Source organism: Microcebus murinus, chromosome 4 (genome assembly GCF_040939455.1).
Source record: "Microcebus murinus isolate Inina chromosome 4, M.murinus_Inina_mat1.0, whole genome shotgun sequence".
Lineage (NCBI taxonomy): Eukaryota > Metazoa > Chordata > Mammalia > Primates > Cheirogaleidae > Microcebus > Microcebus murinus.
In genome coordinates, this window is record NC_134107.1 from 75,963,909 (window position 1) to 75,988,378 (window position 24,470).

Here is a 24,470-nt window from a genome sequence, read left to right on the forward strand (position 1 = left end):
CGTATATTGCCCATGCCCCCTCTCCCCCCTCGAGTCAGAGCTTCAAGCATGATCATCCCCCAGACGTTGCACATCTCACTCATTATGTTTGTATATACTCATCCCCTCCTCCCCCCTTCCACCTGCCCGATATCGGGTAAATATATTCCTATATGTCCACTTAGGTGTTGATCCGTTAATACCAATATGCTGGTGAGTACATGTGGTGCTGGTTTTTCCATTCTTGAGATACTTCACTTAGTAGAATGGGTTCCAGCTCTATCCAGGAAAATACAAGAGGTGCTATATCACCATTATTTCTTAAAGCTGAATAGTACTCTATGGTATACATATACCACATTTTATTAATTCACTCATGTATTGATGGGCACCTGGGTTGTTTCCACACCTTTGCGATTGTGAACTGTACTGCTATAAACATTCGAGTACAGGTGCCCCATTTGTAGAGTGTCATTTGGGGCATCATCTTTGATTTCTCCCTCTCTTTTGCCTCCTATAACAAGGTAACCTCCAATTCCTGATGTTTGGCTTCCTATGCAGTATACCCACTTCTCCCTATTTTCATTACTATTAACTTTCATTTCCTGCAGCGGTATCCTAATCAGGTTTCAGGTCTCTGTCTTCATTCTTCACTCCTTCTGACCTCTTCCACAGTGCAACCAGATCTGATCATGTTACCAACTTCCCAAGTCCACCCAACATTTTCTAATCCTTTCATTCCTTATGTTTTTAACCCCCTACACTGCAAAATCTAGTATAGAAGTCATAATCCAGTTACCCTCATCTTCCCTGCACCTAGCACAATGTACTTGGCACTTAAAAGATGCTCAATAAATATTAACCTGTGCTCACTCTATCCATAAGATTTTTTTACAGCAGATAAATTTCTGACATGTTCTAGCTGCATCGCATCTCTGGAGGCACAGGGTAACACGGTATGGCTCACTGATGCATGAGCTGGAGTCCTTAAATGAAAGCTATGAAAGCTATCAGACACTAACTGCATATAATATTATAGTACCAATGAGTTGTGTAGTAAGTACATTAAAGGATGCACATCCCAAGATATCTTCATGATGGGGCCTTAAAACTAAAATCACCTTTATGGCTCTGGGCAAATATCGTCCCCTTTCTGGGGACGTCCACTCTCTGTGTCCTGATCTGTAAAATGAGCACGTTAAGAGAGGAAGTAAAACTTCCAAGCCTTCGTAGGTTGACAAATAATGGGCTCCTACGTAGGGTAGGGCCGGCGCGTGCTTGTGCGCGTGCGCGGGGAGCGGGGCGTAGGGCATTAATGCTGAGCGGCCTTCCCAGCAGCCTCCAGGGGAGGCGGGACCGGCTCGATTCCCGCGGTTTGGCCCCGCCATTGGCGGGCGGTTTGAATGACGGAAGTGACGACGGCTCTCCAATGGCTGCCCCGCAAGCGCACAAACGGCTGTTCGGCAGCTGGTCGGCGTGTGCTGCGGAGGCCAGCTTACTTAGAGCTACAACTCTTGGCTCCGAGTTCGGGGTCCTCAGGTGAGTGGCGGAGTGCAAGACTCCCTGAGGCCCAGGAGCTGGGAGTGTGCTCCGAAGGAAGGGGATCCCAGGAAGGCGCCGCGTAGTGAACGCAGCATCGCCCGCGGTTCTCTGGCGCCCGCGGGCCGCAAACCCTGCCTGCAGCTGGGCTGCGGCTGTAAAGAGCCCCCAGGCTGGAGGCGCGTCAGGCCCAGACCGACAGCTTGGTGCGAGAGGCTGCTCGCCGCCCTTTGCGCGAGTGGCTTTGCGCGCCCTCCCGGGGTTGGGTCGCGCGGGCTTCCCCCGCTGCCTCTCTGGTCCCTGAGCTTCCAAGCCCCGCGAGGGCCTCTGCTGCTGCAGCAAACGCTCCCCCCAGGTCACCCGCGGACATGGCCTGGCACCTGGTAGCTGTTTAAGAGTATTGCCTAGAATCTTTTCATGCAAGAAGCGCGCTTTCTTTTGGTTTGTACCGTCTTTAATTCCTTTCATTAAGACCTGTCAAAAACTCAGCTTTTAAAACAGTGGCTAACGTTTGAGACTTTAATACTTGGGATGTATTTGGCAATTTCACACTGATTAAATCACATAATGAGAGCAAACCTGTTGGGGGAGATACTATGACTTCCTTTATACAGTTTAAGAAAGTGAGACTAAGGTGACTTAGCCAGTGTCTTCCTGCTAATAAGTGGCAGTGTTGGGTCTTGAACCCTAATCTTCTAAATTTAGTATTTTGTGGTTATCCTGTAGCAGGTGCTTTGATGAAATCCTTAAGACAAAATCTTGCAGGATAAGTAGTATCCCTATTATTGGTTAGTAATAAAACATAAAATTTAAAGATCTGTATTTATAGGAATAAGTAATACATAACTGGAGCAGCAGGGAAAACTGCCTTAGAGTAGAACTCCAATTGATAATAAGTGTAGAAGGAATAATGGAATTAGGAAAGAGTATTTGATAAAACCACAGTAGTTGTTTCAAACAACAATCATTATTGGATACTAAATGTAGCAGGCAAAAGTATGATGAAAAACATGTTCCTATAGCCTCAACTATCTCTTCACTGGATGCTTGTAAAGGAAAATTAGTAACTTTGGTGGAGAAACCTGGTAGACATCACCTTAACTAAGTGATTAAAATTTACATCACCAGTGGTAAGACATATTGCCATTTACCTCTTGATATTATGCACTGAAAAGGATACGTTATCACTCCTGTGGGGTTCTTTCCAAAAATGCATAACCTCAGTCTAATCACAAGAAAAATTAGACAAATCTAAATTGAAGGGCATTCAACAAAATAACTAGCCAGTATTTTAAAAAATGGCAGCGTCTTGAAAGAAAGACTGAGGAACTGCCCCAGATTATAGGACACATGACAACTTTGGCAGTCATGAGAATGTGACTCATACCATCCTCTCCTGCATTTTGAAACCCCCATTTGCATGGTGACCATATTTCCCATGGGCTACTCCTAGCAAATTACTGAGTGATAGAGATATGAATGCGGGCCTATTCCTGAGAAACACTCCCAGTTCTTTCTGAACCTTTCTTAGACTACATGGCTCTCTAAGAGGCAATCTGCCCATTCTTAGGTACTTCCTTCATTCAGTGTTAAACTTACATTGAAGCCTGAGGTGCTCCTAGCTTTTACCAGCTTCCTCCTCTCATTCCTTCACACAGGTGTTTCCCCTGATAAAAACCTCTGCCAGTTTAGTCCCCCTTTTAGCATCTGCTTATTGGAGGACTCAGAGTTACACAGTAGTAAATGCAATGTGTTGTCCTTGGGTTGAGTCCTCATCCAGAAAGTAGACATTAGTGGGATAATTGAGAAAATTTGAATAAGGTCTATAGATTAGTTAAAAGTATTAGGTCAGGTGCAATGGCTCATACCTGTAATCTTAGCACTTTGGGAGGTGGAAGGATTGCTTGAGGCCAAGAGTTCAAGACTAGTGTAAGCAAGGGTTGAGACCCCATCTCTATAAAAAAGAAAAATTAGCCAGGCATGGTGGCATTCACCTGTAGTCCCAGCTACTTAGGCTGAGGCAGAAGGATTGCTTGAGCCCAGCAGTCCGAGTGGCTATGATGATGCCACTGCACTCTAGCCTGGGCAAGAGAGAGAGAGAGAGAGAGATCCTGTCTCAAAAAAAAAATGTGTCAAAGTTAATTTCTGGTTTTAATTATTGTACTATGGTTATATAAGATGTTGATGTTTGGAGAAGCTGGGTATATGAGAGTTCTAAGTCTGAAATCATTTACAAATAATTTTAAATTTTTTTAATTATACACAAAAGCTATTTTATTACATCTTAGGAGCTAAAAATAATAAATGTATATGTTTTCCTATAATTTGGTATGAGATGATGAATACCCAAAAGAATCAGAAAAAATTATAGTTCTTTCCTTTTATATCGAGGTATAACTTTGAATAAAATACACAAATCTAGGTGTGTCATTTGAGGAATTTTTACATATGTATACACCTGTGTAACCATCATATAGATCAAAATATAGAATCTCCCCAGCAATCTCCACATGCCCCTCCTAGTTAATAACCTCCAGAAAGGTAACCCCTATATTCATCTCTAATCATGGATTAGTCTTGCTGCTTTTTTTTTTTTTTTTTTTTTTTTTTTTTTTTTTTTAGACAGAGTCTCACTTTGTTGCCCGGGCTAGAGCGCCATGGCATCAGCCTAGCTCACAACAACCTCAAACTCCTGGGCACAGGCAATCCTCCTGCCTCAGCCTCCCAAGTAGCTGGGACTACAGGCATGGGCCACCGGCTAATTTTTTCTATACATTTTTTAGTTGGCCAATTAATGTCTTTCTATTTTTAGTAGAGATGGGGTCTTGCTCTTGCTTAGGCTGGTTTCAAACTCCTGACCTTGAGTTATCTGCCCACCTCGGCACTCCCAGAGTGCTAGGATTATAGGGATGAGCAACTATGCCCAGCCTAGTCTTGCTTCTTTTTGAACTTCATATGAGTGGAATACTCTTTTGTGTCTGGCTTTTTTTTTTCGTTCAGTGATATATTTATGGCATTCATCGGGAAATAGTTTTAATAGTTTGAATATGAGTGAATCTTCAAACCTTTAGACTAATAAAGACACATGGTGAAGAATAAATTTAATCTTGCTCGTTTTTCTTCTTTGTTCCATTCTTCCCTGTTTTTTGGTCCTCACTTGCAAAAAATAACAGCCTAAATAAAATGTTTCTCACTCCACATGTTTAACATATCAGAAAGTAAGGAGCCATTTGGAATAAGGAAACCAGATTCTTCCCTTGGTTCTGCTACTAGATATTGTCACTTAGGACAGGTCTTTTAACCCTGGAGGCTTTTGTTTCTAAATGTATATAATGAGAAGAATTATCAGCACTTTACCCTTAACAAAGCCTTATGAGTATCAAGTAGGATGCATTAAAAGATTTTCAATGCAATATTCCTTTTTGACATTAGAGTCCTATAGAACATATTAGTAATGACTGTGTATGCCTATGTAGCACTTTATATGAATTAACTCAATGAATGAGTCATTCAGTCAACACACTAAAGTACCTACTTATGTGCAAGACACTATTTTTAGGCTATGGACATGAAACAATGAATAAGACTATACCTGCCCTCATTGAGCTTATGTTTTGATGAAGTCACTGGAAAAGTATTAGTCCCTATTAGGTAACCCCTCAGTCTCCCGGCCCCTGTTCTTTTTACATCTGATTGAAAACAGTGTCCATCCGTAGTATGTGAAATACTGCCTGGTAATTATTTATTACATTTATTAAAATTTTTAAAAAACTAGCCACCATTCTTGAGTTGTTAGCAATCTAGCTAGAAGGGACAAACTGTAATTGAAAAACTAGAGGAGGTAATACCAAGACAATATAAACTTAGTCCCCATATGCATGTATAGGTAATATGCATAGTAGGTGGCCAGGTCAGGAGTGGGTGAGTGAATAGAACAGGAATTACTAGAGGACAGCTTCGTAGAGGATATGGGACTTAAGCTAGCTTCAGAAAAATATAAGTATCCAGTAACTCAGTTTGTCTGCGTGGTCATAGAGGAGACCTAAGAAATGTTGACATGTCTCTTGTAAATTCATGGTTATGTACTGATGTTAAGTGTCTAATTTTTAGAAATGGTGACAATGGAAACAAGTTGATATCAGAATTACCTGAGGGGAGGGTTTTCAAATTAAACTACATATTCTTATATTCTTTACATTTCTCCCCAACATGCTACCCCAAATGGGAGCATGTTAAAATCTAGGGAGGAGAGTGAGAACACCCAGGCATAAACAGTAGCTACAGAAGAATAGATTGTAGAATCTAAACATTGGACACATTCAAACAATTATTCTTCTACAAGGGATTTTTAATGGTCATTCATTTAAAAATTGCATCATTATAATTATTGAAGGATTGTTCAGAGTATAGAACATATTGATGTGATGACATGTAGTGACACTCGGTGATCAAGTTATATATATAACAGACAGTTGAATCTAGGGACCAGGAGCTCTTGAAATTGTTAAATTGTTGTGAAAACTTTATCCTGTGCTAACACATCTTTTTAAATCTTTGTGCTATTTTACATTTAAGCTAAGTAAACTCTGGAGTTGCCAATTAGGAATAAGTCAGATTATTGTTCACCCAATACTCTAGGTAAATAATAACCTAGAGATGGGGAAAATCTTTTCTGAGTAATTCTGAAAATTCCCCCTTCCCATCCGAGTACTGCTGATACAAGTGCCGAATTTGAACTCGAGACCAGCTTGGGCAACACATCGAGACCCCTGTCTCTACAAAATATAAAAAATAAATAAAAATTTAAAACAGTGCTGAATTTATAATTGCTATTTGTAAGTAAGTTGAACATTGTTTACCCAAATTATTTCCTTGCATATATACAACCCTTTAAATGTCAAAGGTATAATATTAACATGAATTTTAAAAATTAATCTTTGCTGCCCTGTTTTAATGGTATATATCTTCAGACATTTTTCTTTTTTAAAAATTCAGGACCTACATATATAAATTACACAGAAATGAAAAGAAAAGTAGTGAATACTGGCAAGCTGAGATTGAGTCCTAATGAGGAAGCCTTAATTTTGAAGGAAGATTATGAAAGAAGACGAAAACTAAGATTGCTGCAGGTATGATTTATTGGGAATACAGTTTTAAATTCTTTGCCTTCCCCAAATTATTTGTATTTTTTTAAATTAGAATGTTCTAAATGTTGCATTTAAAAACCTTTTCTGGCTGTACAAGACCCCTGGTTCTTGCATATTAACTAGTTTTAGAACATTTGAAAAATAGACTGAGATGATAAGTAGATTCGAGAAGAGTTGGAGAATAGGCATATTATTTGACTAAATATTGGGAAATAGTTCTTAAAATATCATTTTTAAAAAATTATCTGTAATTAGGCCGGGCGCTGTGGCTCACGCCTGTAATCCTAGCTCTTGGGAGGCCGAGGCGGGCGGATTGCTCAAGGTCAGGAGTTCAAAACCAGCCTGAGCAAGAGCGAGACCCCGTCTCTACTATAAATAGAAAGAAATTAATTGGCCAACTGATATATATATAAAAAATTAGCCGGGCATGGTGGCGCATGCCTGTAGTCCCAGCTACTCGGGAGGCTGAGGCAGGAGGATCGCTTGAGCCCAGGAGTTTGAGGTTGCTGTGAGCTAGGCTGACGCCACGGCACTCACTCTAGCCTGGACAACAAAGTGAGACTCTGTCTCAAAAAAAAAAAAAAAAAAAAAATTATCTGTAATTGATGATGATTAGAACAGGAAGCTTAGAATGACTTTGAAGAAGACTTACTGGAAAAAGTATTACCTGAAACAAATTTATTAGGAAGTTGTAGATTATCCTTCTTTAAAAGTCTGGAAGTAAGATAGTTAAGTCTTTGTGAAGCATGTTTTAGGTACTATTCTGTCTAGAATCAGTAATGATGTACCACTGAAATGTGGTTCTCATCTGGCTCTGTATTCCTCTGGACTATAGATTTTGTTGAATTGTGTTTTATCATTTTAGCCTTTTCTAGGTTATTAGAATGATAATGGCAGTGTCATTAGTGCTTTGGAGGGAAAAAGATAGAAGCTAATCAGTTGGGGGACTTTAGGAGTAGTCTTGAGATTTTTGTTTTTTCTATACTGCTTGGATTTTCTGCTGTACATAGTCTTTATATAAGATGAATATTCAAGAAAATTGATAAACGTAAAGACAATTCATTGAGTTCCTATTTCCAGATAGCTTTTCAAAAAAGCTTAAGCCATTCTTAGCTTTTTGGGCTGTGGAAAAAAAAAATAAAGCCTCCTTTCATACAATCTGTTAAATACATATTCTTCAGGTTCGAGAACAAGAAAGAGATATTGCCTCACAGATAAGACAAGGTATAAAACAGAGGAGAAATCAGCAATTTACTCGTTTGGCAGAGGAGCTAAGGGCGGAATGGGAAGAATCACAAAATCAGAAAATACAAAACTTGGAAAAACTCTATGTGGCAAGTTTAAGAAATATGGGAGCAGGACATCAACAGGCCAAAGAAAATGTGAGTGAGAGCTTATTTGACTACCTGATTGTGGCAGTAATACTAATTAAAAGTAAATTATAGTTGTTGAATACATGTATGATAAAAATGTTTGCATGTACAGAATTTGTTTGGGGCAGCCTGAAGTTTTTTTTTTTTTTTTTTTTTTAAATGAATTTAATATAAGTTGAGAATAATAGTAGGTTCATTTCCGAGTAAGAGTCACGTCAAGTAAAATTCATGTCAAAATCTGTCTTCCTATGATGTTTAAATTAGCATTATTCTCTTCTGGTACTTATCTGTGTAAATAAAATAATAACTTTCTGAACTAGAAGCTGTTCATCTCAAGCATTTTGGACAGATTCAGTGGGATGAAATCAGTTTTCCCATTTCAGTATTATTCCTGATACCTCTAAAGATGTTGAATGTATATATACTTGGATTTCATTCACAAATAGCAAAAATTCTTTGATGGCTTTTAGAAAGGCAAAGTAAAACTCAGTATTTAAGACTGCTCCCTGACCTTATTTTGATTTGTTAATTGTGATTTATGGTTGGAAAATGCTAGTCTGCAGTCCCAGAGTCAGTCATACACAGTAAACAAGCTGGTTCCAAAGAAGGCAAATCATTGACAACTAGTGAGGTAAAAAAAAAAAATCTTTAAAGAATGTGGCAATCTGTGCCTTGGTTTTTAATTTTAGTCTGTGTTTTTAGTAATAGCCTTAAGTTCTGACCTTAGAATTTTATAGCTTTATGTGTCCACCATTAACTTTGTGCTTCAGTGCAGCATTTCCCAAACCTCTACCATTTGAATACTACCTTCACAATTTTTACCTTAAATAGGAAACCACCTGTATTACTTTATATTTGGCATTTCAACTTAAATGGATTCTTTTATTACTTCATGTGACCACATCTTAAGTAGTTTGATATTCTATTTATATTGTTGTAATAATATGTGAAATGATTACTTTTTTTTTTTAAGGGTCAGGGTCTCGCTGTGTCACCTAGGCTCAAGTGCAGTGGCACAATGATGGCTCCCCATAACCTCAAATTCCTGGGTTCAAGCGATGCTCAGCCTGCTGAATAGCTAGAATTACAAGCATGTGCCACTTTGGCTAATTTTTAAAACTTTTTATAGAGGTAGGATCTTGCTATGTTGCCTAGGTTGATCTCAAACTCCTGGCCTCAGTCTTTCTTTCTGCTACAGGTGTAAGTCCCTGCCCTACTTTAACTTTAAAGTAAAATGTCTGTGTTTGTCCCTATCCAGTAGTATCATTACCATGCTTTGGGAAACACTGCTATTGTATGTAGGAAGAGGATGACAAAATTGAAAGGTCACTTCTGATATAAAACGAGATGCATTTGTATTAATAGTTTGACATGACATTTTAAGTAATATATGTTTTTAGGAACCTGATTTAGATGCACTGGCGTGGCGGGCAGCAGAAAGGAAAAGAAAAGCAGATTTGAGGCATAAAGAGGCCCTGAAAGTACAGAAACATCAAAAAGAAATGTTAATGAAACAAAAAACCTGGTAAAGTAATAATAATTTTTACCATAGTCTCAACTAAAACTGACATGGCTGGAAGTAGAGAGTACATAGGATAATATAAAAGCAGATGTTAAATAAAAGTCACATAGTATATCCATTCCATTTGTTAAACTTGATTTAACAATAATGCAGTGGGGAATAATATTGCTTGGGTGAACGAGTTTCGCAGCAGAAACTGTTTCTGGAGAAATGTATGGCTTGTTCACAATGTATGTCAACAATGTATGTCAACCAAAATCTGTCTCTGATGTAAAAAAGAAATAAAAATCAGAGTGATCAAGAACATCAAAAGAGGTTGTAGACTGGGGTTACAGTCTGTTAAGGGTCTGTTATTAGTCAGTGGTGGTCATTTTATGCAATGGCCCATTTTTATCAACATTTCTAGTATTTTTACTCTTAACTATTTTAAACTAAAGAACATCAGATGTTTATTGGGTTGGTCCCCACTGTAGAGCTTTATGTCTTTGGATGTGCCCCTTTTAGTTAGTAAACATTTTCTTGCATGCTCACTGTATATAGGCCCTTTCCCTTTATTAAATAGCATACCAAGCCCATGGGGTTAAACTAGAGGATTTCTTGAGATCCTATGACTTTTATGTATTTAACCATGAAAGCTGTACTATAGTATTACTACTGAAAGGCTAATTGATGCCATCTTGTTTTTCAAGGCATATAAAAGCTCGAAAGGAAGCACTGCTTGTGGAAAAAGAGAGATCTGCCAAAATTACAAGTCTGCCCCCTCCTCCTCCAGCTCTTTTTGAGGTAAATTACTTTGAGTGTTAAGAGGAACTAGGTTATGATACTACTTCTTTACTATTAGAATTCAGTGGAGGTCAAAATAACTGTCATTTGTTTAAACTTTATTTTAATTGTATAAAAACACTTGAGTGTATCTAGAGTATTTTAAAAGAATACTCATTTCACCTGTAAATTCTTTAGTATGTATAGAGATAGATACATGCTAAATGTATAAGGATGGATAAGGATTTTTTTCTTAGTATAAAACTAATGTTGTTACCAATATCATCTAATACCCAGTGTGTGTTCAGCCTTCCCCAGTGGTATCAAAATAACTTGGGTTGTTTGAAAAACTATAATGTTTTGTTTTTTAAAAAAACTCTTAATAGTTCTTCCTTTTTTTTTTTTAATGCCTTTTATTGGGTAAAAAAAAAAAAAACTAGGTTATTTGTCCTATAGACTTTTCCAAATTCTAGATTTGGCTCATTTTAAATAGTCACCATTTTATAGATAATTTAAGGTTCAGTAAGTTAATAAATTGGTATAAGATTATAAAGTAATGAGAGGAATCTATGTGTGCTTTTGTGATTTAGAACTTTTTTTAAAAAAAAAAATTTAATTTATTAAAGCAGAAATTAATTTTTAAAAGTATTCTTTTTTTCACATTAGCTTGTTGTACTTATTGAAATGTCTATTTGGATGATTATCAAAATTACTTAGTTATTTTTATCTGAAAAGTTGAGTTAGAAGTAATAAAAGCCCACAGATATAGGGATGTCTAATTTAGTTTTACACACAAGTATGTTTTATGTGTAAGTGATCAGTGTCAGCACTAGATATTTGCCTCGTAGGCCTTGCATTCTGTCAGCCTTCCTGCTTTTATGTTGAGCCATCTGCCATATAACATTTGATCCAAGGTTCAGATGAAAGAGGCATATTTCAGTCACTCCCCCAGTACAATGTGAGATGATAAAAAGCAGGCAATACTTTATCCATAATGCCTGTTGATTGCCTGTGTTGTAATTCCTAATGTTTATAAAAAGCCAAGGTCTCAAAAATTTACAAAAAGTGAACAAAACTGTGCTTTAGCAAGTATGAATTATATGTAAATGTGTGGTTATACTTTTTTCTCCCAACTTCTTGTATGAAAACTTTCAAAATACGGAGAGGTTAAAAGAAGAGGACAAGTGAATAGATTTCAAATAGATATAAATGTATGTATACATTTACTGTAAATTGCAGAAATAACATTTCACCCTAAATACTAAAGCATGCTTCCTGTAAGAATAAGAACATTCTCTTAGTATTAATTTTTCAACACTTATGTGCAGATATAGTAGTAACATTCATCGGGTGTTGGGCAGGTGGAAGGGAGGAGGCGGGGATGGGTATATTCACACCTAATGGATGCGGTGCACACTGTGGGGGGTGGACATGCTTGTAGCTCTGACTTGTGCAGGGCAAAGGCAATACATGTAACCTAAACATTTGTACCCCCATAATATTGTGAAATTAAAAAAAAAAAGAATAAGGACATTATCTTACTCAACCACAATGCCATTATCACACTAAGAAAATTAACATTCTTTAATACTACTTACTATTGAGTCCATAATCAAAATTCTTCATTTGTCCCTAAAATTGTTTTATGGTTTTTCTTTTTTTAAAACCAGGACCTTGTCCAGGTTCATGCCTTCCCTCTGCTTGTTTTGTCTGTGTAGTCTCTCTTAACTTAGAATATTATCTCTTCCAACTCAGGCTTTTTTCAGACCTTTTGAACAGACTAGACTAGTTTCTCATGTTCTGCCTTTGTCTCATTGTTTCCACATGGTGTCCTGCACTGCATTTTCATTAAACTGGAATTTAGTTTTAAAACCTTGATTATATTTAGGCAAGAATACTATATACACAGTGCTGTATAGTTTTTTGCATCAATCAGGAAGCACATAATGGGAGGTTACTCTTCTATTAATGATGCTGAGTTTGATCATTTGGTTATGGTGGTTAACTATAAGTGTCGTGGCCTGATTACAGAACGGGGGATGACATACACAGAACATATACTTAAGATGCAGACAGACAGAATTGGCTGCAGCCCCTGGAGAAAAAAGGACACAGAGACGAGATGGTTTTGGACTGCAGCACTGGAAAAGTGCTCGTCAATTTATTATATACAGTTTAATTGGGCAAGCGCCCCACGGCTATTTTCTCATGCCAGCTACTTTCCCAGCTACTTTCCGGTACGTGACTTCCCATGGCCAACAACACCTGCTTTTCCAGTCAAAGCAAAAAGCATGGCCTTCTATAAGAGATCTCTGATGTTTTGCACCGCTTTTGGATAACAAACAGTCTCAGCTGGAGTGCAAGACCTTAAATCCTAGACTGTCATGCAAATGCCTAGCACGGTGTGCTGGTTACCAGGCAACCTTGGCTTGCATGCAAGGCTATAGGTTCTTGGCCCTTTGCTTGGAGAAACAGTTCCTTCAGCCAGTCAACAAGCCATATCCTGCTAATCATGGGAACAAGCAATGGGCTCTCATTCTGCTGACTTGGGGTCTCAGCCAATCTGACCCTGGGACGGCTCGCTTTAGCTTCCTTTAATAAGGATTGCAATCAAATACGTCCCTTTTTAATTACCAAGTAATCTTAAGACAAAATATATTTTTCATTTTCTCCCTACCAGTTTTCAGAGTAAAGGGTTGGTGTAATAATGCCAATGGTGGTAAATGTATTTTTCCCTGTTCTTTTGTGAGTATCCCTGTGTGCTTGTGGATTTTTATTTATTCAGTATTACACAGTCACTTATGGCCATTATTCTTTTTATTTTTGCTGATGTTCATATGTCTGAAATTAGATCAGTAGGAGACTCTTTGGGTGGCTCTATATCCCCACTACTTCGTGAGCACTTCCTTGCTCTTTTGCCCAGTAGATGACCTAGGCTCACTATGTGCTTACCCTGTTCCACTATGGAATCTCCAAAGAGCCCTGGTTCTTTTAAATGGAGAAATGACACTTACAAACTAAGATCTGGGTGATTATATTCTTATTTGACTGAAAACCATTGTTTTAGAAAGAGATCCATTACCCAAGTCAGTAAAGGTGCCTGGGATAGAGCAGTGTGTCTGAATGTTTTGGGTTGGTTTTGAATATGATGGCATGGAAGGGAGGAAAAGGATTCTAGTTTGGGAAAGACACAGGGTATTGGGGGACCAGGGAAGCCTACCAGATAAGGACATTGTGTCATATACACAGGATATAGGTGCATCTGTATCACTGTTTATTCAAGCAGATAAAAATATGAATGCTGAAAAGCCTGGGGAAATGAATCTAGACTATTTAGTCTTCTCAAACTAAGGTCTTTTCTTAATTAATCCAAGGAAATAACATTTTTTTGTGAACTAAAATCTTCTTATGAGGGAACTGTTCACCTAGTAAAGAGAATGGAGCCTTATTGTGTACTTATAAGATTTTAGTTGTACTGAGTTTTTTATTCAAATTTTATCACCACATTATTCCTGCGAGGTAAATGTTTTTTCCATTTCACAAATGAGGAAAATTGAAGGTCAAGGGTTAATTAACCTGACCAAAGTCATTTAAGAGGTGAGAGAACCAGAGTTTATAATATCAAGGTCAGTCTAATTTTATAAATCTCATGATCTTTTTACTGTGACACTGAGCCTCCCATGAATATACCTTTCAGAGTTTGCTAACTTGTTCAAGTTAACTATTTAGACACTAAAGTCTATAAATGTATATAACTGTAATCTTTTAATAAGACTATTAAATAATAAAGTTTGCATTAAAAACCCTGAGGTGCTATAAAGACTTACATTATATCAAGCATCTTCAATAGTATATTATACATTTTACAAGCATAATACTTTATCTTTTCCACACTGCCTTCATAGATAGTTTGCCAGATGCAGGAGAAAATCAGTTTTGTTTTATTTATAGTCATGGAACTTCTTCCCTTGACTATACTTTTTTTTTTTTTTTTTTTTTTTTTTTAAGAGATCGGGCTCACTATGTTGCCCAGGTTGGAGTGTAGTGGCTGTTTACCGCCATGATCATAGTGCACTGCAGCCTTGAACTCCTGGGCTCAAGCACTCTCCCACCTCAGCTTTCTGGGTAGCTGGGCCTGTCAGGGCACTTGCCACCGCCCCTGCCCTTTTTTTTCCTTCTTTTTGTTTGCTGTGTGAACCAGTATTAGGTACCACAGAGTGCTAGTTTTGCCCTGTACCTGGGTAGATAAGACTAGAAATAGTTAACTGTGGAGCAAAACTAAAGCTGGAAGATTGAAAGAACACAGAAGGTAAACCAAGTGATTTTAAATCATTAACTAATCATCCTAACTCTACCAGCCTAACATCTGATTTGACTAAACATGTAAGTGCGGTTCACTAGAAATCATGTTATAATTGATAAGGGTTGTTGGAAATGTAAATCTCAAACCGATCCCAATTTTGGAGGGATTCCAAATTCAATCTATATATAATTGCCTTATTCTGGGATTACTGGTACTTTAAAGTTGAATGTAAATTGAATTACATTTTTTTTTTTTATTGAGACAGAGTCTCTGACTCTGTTGCCCAGGCTAGAGTCCTGTGGCGTTAGCCTAGCTCACAGCAACCTCAAACTCCTGGGCTCAGGTGATCCTCTTGCCTCATCCTCCCAAGTAGCTGGGACTACTACTACTAAAAAATTTTTCTATGTATTTTTAGTTGGCCAATGAATTTCTTTCTATTTTTAGTAGAGATGGGGTCTCGCTTTTGCTCAGGCTGGTTTTGAACTCCTGACCTTAGGCGATCTGCCCGCCTCTGCCTCCCAGAGTGCTAGGATTACAGGTGTGAGCCACCACGCCCGGCCTGAATTACATTTTTATGTCAAATTACATAATTTTAAAGATTTATTTTCTTCAGTTCTTAACTGCCTTGTCAAGAAGCCTGTAGTTTATTTTTTTAAGGCATTGATTTAAAAGCAACTAAGATTATTTTGGAGAGTGAAACATTCTTATCTACTGTGTATTACCATCTTTGAATTTTTGTTTTGTGATTTCAGTTTCTTACTGAACTTTAATTAGAATATTAACTAGTTAATGTTTTCATTAGTGGAAGAAAATCCTTTCTAGTTTTATCCTTTACCTAAATTATAAGACACTGATTAAGGTCTCCCTATTATAACCATCTGGATGTATTTCCAGGTACTTGCCATCAATTATCTTCTGACTTGCCTAGATAGTTCTCAACTTTGGCTGTACATTTGTCACCTGAGGAGCTTTTTAAAAATACGAGCGCTATGCTCTGTTCCCAGACATTCTGATTTTATTTGGTTTAGTGTGGAGCCAAGACATCAGCAGTTTTTAAAAACTTCTAAGATAATTCTTCTCTTGTGACATTGTTCATTTTTATGTGGTTTTCCTTAATTCCATCCTCTTGCCTTTTATGTTGTTTTTCCTCTTTTCACTTCAGTCCTTCTCATCATTCCACAGTCTTATGTGTTACAAGCATATCTTTGATTAATTCTCAACCTATAATTCAAACTTTTCTGCCTTCCAAACTTGTGTTGAATTTATGTCAGTGTTGCCACTTCATAATATTACCAGTGTTTTATCAGACATAAATTGATTCCCAAAATAATTATCACAGTGATCCTATGATATAGGGATAGCTATATACCTACTTTTCTTGAGAAAGCTGAGGGACTGAGAAGTTAAGGGACTTTGCTAAGGTTTCACAGCTAGGATATAGTACAGAAAAGACTCAACAGAAGTGTTAGCATTTCTTTGTGCATTGTCTTTTTCATCATGTTGTATATAAAATGCATGGTTTATAATTTATGTCTAATTGTTAGAACTTCTAGTTGTTAGAGCTATTACTCTGAGCTCCTTGAAGGCAGGGGCCATTTAGTTTTCAGTAAAATTCATAATGCCTAGAAAGTTTAAGACATAGTACACACTTAAAACTGTTTGTTAGTTTAATTGATTTAATTAAACATCAGTGTGTGGCAGGTTGTGATGGGCTGAATGGGTTTATGGCAACATATAGGAAAGGGTTTGAGGGAAAGTAGTTCACTTTCATTTTTCTGAGAATTGTTTTGTTCTGGAATAAGTATAATTTAAATATTGGTGAGTGTTTTTGGACCAAAACTCAAAATATATCATTAAACATTGAGAAAAGAAATAAGACTAATGTAAACTACAGTAGAATTTTTGTGATTAGATATGAAATAGGACATAATAGTGCATATTGTTTTCCTACAAATACAGTGAAGTGGTTTTGATTTGATTTGACATGCCCTGTAAGCATTTTTATATTCAGGGATTTAAAAATGAAATGTCTTTTAAATAATTTAGATGTCGAGTTGATTAAAAAATATTGATTATGTTAAAAACACCTGGAAGATGTTTTGAAGTACAAGTGAATAGTATGGTACTTTTATTAAAATTTAAAATAATTTAACTCTGGAAAAAAAATATTTCATTGTGAGCAGATTTTAGCTTATCTCAGATGAGAACAGATTAAAATATAAAATTACTTTTTTGCACTGGATTTAGCTTTAAATGAAAATTAATGCTTTTTTGTGTGTATCATTTTCCAGAACATTGAAGTAAAGAGAATTTCTGCAGTGAAAACCAATAGTTCTACCTACCATCATCTTTATACTTTTGTGAATAAACAGGTGGACACAAAGCAGGTGATTGACTTATTGTTTGTTCATACAGGCTTTGCATGTTCATGTCAGGTACATGATAGTTTAATATGAATGAAGAAAATTGTTGGCTATTACATGGTTATATTTTAAAATAGTAGATTTTTTATCTTTTTTATTATAAAATAACACATGCTCTTTGGGGAAAATTGGAACAATTTACATAAGTATAAACTAGGAAAAACACCAATGATTCTATCACCAAAGGGTAACATAGTTAATATTTTAATGAGTTCATTATAGCCTTTGTTTATATATAAACATACACACTTTTCAGAACATGATTTTTAACAGCCACTTAATATTTTATCATCAAATTTATTTAACCATTGGTCCAATTTTTGCTTCTGTAAATAATGCAGATGTAATAATCTTGTACATTTTTATCCACATCACTGATTGTACGTAGATTCCTGGAAGAGAAATTACTGGTTCCATACTTTATAACATTTCATACAGATCATTACATTGCCTTTTAAAAAGCATCAGCAACATATGAGAATGGCCATTTTACCATACCTTGTCTACATATAATATTATGGTTTAAAAGTTGCTAGTCAAGGGGGAAAGGGCATCTATTGAACCCTTAAAATTTGTACCCCCATAATATGCCTAAATAAAGAAAAAATAAAAATAAAAATTGCTAGTCTTAAGAATAACAAATAATATATCCTTATTATAATTGCTATTTCTTCATGACAGTGGCTTTTAATTTTTTTCATGTTGGATATATTTGTCTACTAGGAAAATAAACTTCTTCAATTTAGCATCTTAGAAGTTCATTCTATGATAATGACATCCATTTTAGGTCTTAACTGAATATTGATTTTAAAACTTATAATTAATCAGTCAACCAAAATGTATATTTGTTGCACTCTAAACTCCATACAAATGCTAAATTGAAGAGTTTATTTTCCTGGTAGATAAATATATCCAACATGAAAAAAATTGCCTTTTAAAAAGCATCAGCAACATATGAGAATGGCCATTTTACCATATTTATCATGCATGTTATATGCTATTTTGAAGTTTTTTCTTCCTTTAAAATTTTCGTTTGCTATAATTGACATTATGCTTTTATCCTCAAGATGTGAAGAATTCCTAAACAACTTTTTTCTTGAAAACCTCATGGCCTATATGGATTGAAATATTGTTCTTAAAGTTAGTTTATTTTGTTTAATGTTGTACATGTTGATAATACTAAGTAATTTTACAGAGATTATAATTTTCATTTGATCAAATTTTGTTTCGTTCTGCTAGTGTTTAGATTCGCATAAATATTTATTGGCTCAAAGGGGATATAATATTTTTAATAAACTTTAATAATATATATATATTTTTTTGAGACAGAGTCTCGCTTTGTTGCCTAGGCTAGAGTGAGTGCCGTGGCATTAGCCTAGCTCACAGCAACCTCAAACTCCTGGGCTCAAGCAATCCTGCTGCCTCAGCCTCCCAAGTAGCTGGGACTACAGGCATGCGCCACCATGCCTGGCTAATTTTTTCTATATATATTAGTTGGCCAATTAATTTCTTTCTATTTATAGTAGAGACAGGGTCTTGCTCTTGCTCAGGCTGGTTTCGAACTCCTGACCTCGAGCAATCCGCCCGCCTCGGCCTCCCAGAGTGCTAGGATTACAGGCGTGAGCCACCGTGCCTGGCCTTTAATAATATTTTTAATAAACTATATTCTTTCTTAACATAGCTGTCAGTCTCTCTACCTATTTATCTTAGTATTTGAAAATCTTTTGTTTTTGTTTTTTTTGAGACAGAGTCTCACTCTGTTGCCCCGGCAACAGTGCTGTGATGTTAGCCTAGTTCACAGCAACCTCAAACTCCTGGGCTCAAGCAATCCTTCTGCCTCAGCCTCCTGGGACTACAGGCATGCACCACAATGCCTGGCTAATTTTTTCTATTTTTAGTAGAGATGGGGTTTTGCTCTTTCTCAGGGTGATCTCAAACTCCTGAGTTCAAATGATCCTCCTGCCTCGGCCTCCCAGAGTGCTAGGATTACAGGTGTGAGTCACCGTGCCCGGCATGAAAATCTTTAATAATTTTACACGATTATCATAGTTATTGTTTCATTTGACAGAATTTTAGCATGTCATGTAGACATAAAAAGATTTTTCACTCCTGTTTACATTTAGAATACTTATATTTAAAAGTGAATTAACATGGCCAGGCGCGGTGGCTCATGCCTGTAATCCTAGCACTCTGGGAGGCTGAAGCGGGTGGATTGCTCAAGGTCAGGAGTTCAAAACCAGCCTGAGCGAGACCCCGTCTCTACCACAAAAATAGAAAGAAATTAATTGGCCAACTAATATATATATATATAAATAAAAATCAGCCGGGAATGGTGGCTCGTGCCTGTAGTCCCAGCTACTCGGGAGGCTGAGGCAGGAGGATTGCTTGAGCCCAGGAGTTTGAGGTTGCTGTGAGCTAGGCTGACGCCACGGCACTCACTCTAGCCTAGGCAAAAAAGTGAGACTCTGTCTCAAAAAAAAAAAAAGTGAATTAACATGAGTAAATCCAGGTTATGTGCCCTTTCCCCTTTTTCCGTGTGTATTACTATTGTTATGTTAATGAGATATGATAGCTAACTATGCAATGGCATAATCATTGGTTATCCATGAGATCTAGGAAGCCAGAAATTATATTATAGTATTTTGGCCTTCCTGAGGTTGAAGCGAAGCAGCAGATGTTAGCTAAAAACCAGAGTCAGATCTTAGTTTCCCTGAATCATTTACATGGTCTTAGATGTTTATAGTTTCTTAACTAGTTTTGTTTGTGTTTACTTTTAAACACTTAATGGAATTTCTTTCCTTTAAAAAGATGGAGGAATGTGTTTGGATGAGTGTAGCCTAATCTGGTTTGAAATGAACCAGTTATAAAACTTTATGTAAACAATTTGATCCTTTTAATAGGTACATGCTGTTGATAATTAACTCTTCTTACCATTTGATTTTATATAAGTAGAAAACATGATTTTAAAGTTTTATTTTTTAGTTATTGCTTGTTTCACACTTTCAAAAAGAATTATCTAAAATGTTATTGATTGACTGCTAGCCAGATGCTCATTTGGCTGCTGAAGAAGAAGCAAAACGATTGGAAGAACTACAAAAACAGGCAGCACAAGAGAGAATGGAACAGTCTGAAAAGGCACATGCACGGGGTTTCCAAGCAATGAAAAAGATCCATTTGGCCCAAGTAAGGATTGAATTCCACCTGTAAACTTACTGATAGCATTGCAGAACTGATTAGTGAATGAGCTCCCAAAGACAAGCGGGAAGGGTGTAAATATTAGTCTCTGATTCATATGATTTTACATTTCCCAACCTTCTTTGCCCTCTTGTTTCAAGTTCAAGTTTCATTAAGCTATTCTCACAGTGTACTGCTATTGTAGAAATTTTACTAATGAATTTATTAAAAGTTTAATACTTTAATTAGTACAAAAATAGCCTAAGAAGATATTAATCACTTTTCTAATTTAATTTTTTGAATTGCATTTAGCTGTATTTGAAGAATTTCTATTCATTAAATATTTATTGAGCAAAGCACTTTTTGGCTTTGCCAGAATATTGCTTCTAAGGTAAAGTCATGATCCTGCTAGCAGGAACTTTTAAAAAGTGACTGTAATAGATCTGTAAAATATGTGTAATGAAAACTGGCTTTATTGATTTAGCTTCACTTCTGTCATGTTTATTGTTCATTTAGTGCTTAACTTGTGAAACAGCATAAAAATGATTCATCTTTTTGACTAATAATCCCTGTGGATGTTTTAAACACCCATCTTAGGAATTGCTTTTTAAGAAGTACTTAAAAACTCATTGTGAATTAAATACATATCTTATGAAAGTTTATATATACAGTTTGAACTAAATTATGAGCTTCTCCCTTGAATTTTTAGCATTTATAAACTGGGAGTGAATTATAACTAAAATAGCTGAATATCTCAATTATTATCAGTAATTCTCCTCATTTAAAGCTTAAACCTATAGAAAAACACATGTGAAAACAGCCATCAATTGAATAGATTCTTCCATAAAAGCAATAGTGTTTAGTGGTTAAGAAAGTGGGCTCCAATTTCTGTTTGGATTTACCTTTTGTCTTCACCAATCAGCTATTTGATCTCCGGCAGATTACTTCACTGAGCTCTGTTTCATCATTTGTTTTGTAAGGATTAAATGATTTTAGAAAAGAGATGTGCCTGGAATTTCATAAGCTCACAGTTTTAGTGGTAGTGGTCATTGTTCTTATACATAAGTAGAATAATGTGCCAACTTTTCAGTTAGCCAGAATAGTATACTTATTCAAATAACATTGAAGTTAATTTAGTGAGATGATTAGAACCTTAATAAAAATGAAATAAATTCACTTGTAATTCTTTTTCAGGGCATGGCAAAAAAAAAAAAAATTATCCCCAAATGACAAAATAATTTAAAGCTTTATAAGTAATGTGTATATGTTATCATTTGACAAACACTTTCTTATGTATGTTCTGTCTACTTTATTGCAGACTTGATGTCCCTTACAAGAATGTCCCCTTATAAGAACAGCTGTTAAAAAACCATGCATTCTCACTGCTAATAGGATTTCCTTTGTCCTGTCTGAACCTTTTCGCTGTGGACTGTATTGTGTCCCAACTTTCATATAAGCCACACTCTTTAAGCTTAAAGGTATATACATTTGGATCCCCTTTTAATCATGGGGATTCATACGAGTGTGAAGTAGCAAGAAATATCCTCTGTTAAGCCACAGTCACTCTGGGGCTTAGTGCTTATTTGTGACTGGTATAGGGAGAACTGGAACAAAGTACATTGTAGGATCTGTGGTAGCTTATACAGAAAATAACTTCATGACTTTCCTCAGAAAGGAAAACTGTAACTGGCAGATAATTTGTGAAGTTTTATGGCTTAACCAAAACAAACCTTTCATAGTACTTACTATAACGTAATACTACTGTTTGCTGGTCTCACTACTAGGCTAGATTAGAGATTGTGTCCCTAGCACTTAACATGGTATCTGGCATTCAGCAAATATTCCTCGAATAGATAAATTAATGGTTTTTTGTGGCACAGCAAATGGTAGGGGAGGAGGGACAAACTTAGGCCCTGTTTCTCATGATTTCTACCACTTTTCCTCACTATTAATGTTACTGTCCAAAATTTGTGACTCAGCTCTCATTAATTCTCTTTTTCTTGAAGAATCAAGAGAAAGTAATGAAAGAACTCAAACAGCTACAACAAGAGGACCTGGCACGTAGGAGACAGACTGTAGCACAAATGCCACCACAACTAGTTGAACTTCCATACAGGCGCAGTGAAATGAAAGAAGACTGGCAGAGAGAGTTGGAATTTGCCTTTGAAGATATGTACAATGCAGACAGGAGTAAGATATTTTCAATAGACTTTTCAATAGTGCTTTTAAATGGTTTGGTGGGGAAATATGTTCATAATGATAAAGCATTTTTTGAAATATTTTAGACTTGGAAACTATGATGACCAAATTCTTTTTAATCATTTTGGAATGAAACATGTCTCTATATTTGTTTATTAAGAGGTGAAAGGAAACCTGATTTTGCACCTTGCACCAGAGCCTTTGCCCACTGTGACTGATCTGATCCAAGATGAAGAACTGAACCTTTCAATGGAACAAGAAAATTTAGATGAAGCTGAAAACCTTCCAGTGACAGAAGCTGAAATAATATGTTCTAGTGAAACAGATGGTAAAAACCCTTTCTGAGATGAATATCAATATTTCACAGAAAAAAATGCTAATCATTAGCAAATAATTAGTAAAATCTGGTCTAATTTAAGTGCAGATAATGACTAACACTAATGGGAGTGGTGGCAAGAGAAAAGAACATTCTCATTATTTCCATCATTAAAGATCCTTTTCATATATATAAGAGGAAAGTTATTTTATTCATATGTACATATAACCTGAAGGTTTTTAGGTTATTTAAGTTACATGCTCAACTCTGAATTTCTTTGAAAGGTCAACATAGACTTTCATCAAATTGCCAGAGATCCTGCTGTGTTCAGTTATTGCTGGCAGTTCATGTATAATGATGAATTTGATCTCCTAAACTTCATCTCTATCTTCAGCATTCTGAACTTTTTCACTTGGCTGTCCCACAAGTACTTAAAACTCAGTGTCTAACAAATTTATCATCTTCTCTTGCCTGCTGAAACCCTCTCTTCCTATCTTCCTTATCTTAATGAATGGTATCCCCATCTGCAGTTACCCAAGCCAGACCAAAGTGAGTTATCTTTAATACTTCCCTCCCTTTTACCTGTAGATCTCCTTAAAAACCAAAACCTCTTCATAAAATGGCCTCTTTTCCCCCCATATCTACTGGTATTGGCTTTGTTTAAAACCACTCAGACTTTCTTATCATCTTCACCATATTCTATGGATGTACCCCTTTGCGGTTCCAGCTTTATGTGGGTCTCCTGTTAGACTCCTCAGGTGGGGGCTCTGGGCTTAATACTTACCTACTGTGCCCACACTGCTATTCAAACAGAAGTGTGAGGTTACTGTGTTTTGACTTTGGCATAAATTTGATAGAAAGATGATTTCAGGACTCAACTGCCTTCCTTTCAGGGTTCTTACTTAAATTTTATTTCTCAACTATGCAAAGTCTTATTTTCATACCAAATCAGCAATGTCTTTAAAAAGATATTTCCATTATTTCATCTAGCTTTTTCCATTATTTTCATTGGGGATATCATTCACACCTCTAGTATGTCAGAATTGGAAGCTAAAGGGACAATTACTCTTAGCACCTGCTGATCTCATTTGGGATTATTGGCTTGGTGTTGCCAGGTCTTTTGATTTTTTCAAAAAAAAACTAGGCATCCCATTGTTTTTTATATCGCATTTTTAAGTATTGGCAACTAATTTATTTCTTAAGAATGAGTGGGTAGGGCCAGGCGTGCTGTTCCACGCCTGTAATCCTAGCACTTTGGGAGGCCTAGGTGAGAGGATCACTTGAAGTCGGGAGTTTGAGACTAGCCAGAGCAAGAGCCAAGACCCTGTCTCTACAAGAAATAGAAAAATTAGGCGTGGTGCACACCTGTAGTCCCAGCTACTTGGGAGGTTAAAGCAGGAGGATTGCTTGAGCCCAGGAGTATGAAGTTGCAGAGAGCTATGATAATGCCACTGCACTCTATCCCAGGCACACACCAACAGGTCCAGAAAAAAAAAGCAGATGGACTGATGGTGAGTGAAAGAAGCCAGGTGAAAAAGAATACCTAAGGAAATCATTGCATGATTATATGAAATTTAAAATATGGGCAAAACTAATCTGTCTTGAGATTAGAATGGTGATTAGGGATATATTGACTGGGAGGGGGCATGAAGGAACCTTCTGGAAATGTTCTACATAATGATCTGGATGGTGTTACATAGACACATAAAATTCATTCACTTAGGTTTTGTGTA

The 24,470-nt window shown here is 36.5% G+C and overlaps 1 protein-coding gene across 7 annotated transcripts in view; it reads left to right on the forward strand.

Annotated features, from left to right (window-relative positions):
- The first annotated feature begins 1,292 nt into the window (after positions 1-1,292).
- Positions 1,293-24,470, forward strand: part of CEP295 (centrosomal protein 295) — a 58,618-nt gene continuing 35,440 nt past the window's right edge. For 6 of the 7 annotated variants that reach the window (XM_076002431.1, XM_076002432.1, XM_076002436.1 and 3 more), the window contains exons 1-9: positions 1,293-1,518; positions 6,514-6,647; positions 7,847-8,047; positions 9,439-9,563; positions 10,250-10,343; positions 16,917-17,012; positions 20,091-20,231; positions 22,229-22,412; positions 22,582-22,749. In XM_076002431.1, the coding sequence (XP_075858546.1) occupies positions 1,383-1,518; positions 6,514-6,647; positions 7,847-8,047; positions 9,439-9,563; positions 10,250-10,343; positions 16,917-17,012; positions 20,091-20,231; positions 22,229-22,412; positions 22,582-22,749 (1,279 nt within the window). In that variant the 5' untranslated portion in view covers positions 1,293-1,382. Of the gene's footprint in view, positions 1,519-6,513; positions 6,648-7,846; positions 8,048-9,438; positions 9,564-10,249; positions 10,344-16,916; positions 17,013-20,090; positions 20,232-22,228; positions 22,413-22,581; positions 22,750-24,470 lie in introns of those variants that run through there. The other variant, XM_076002438.1, reaches the window with a different exon arrangement.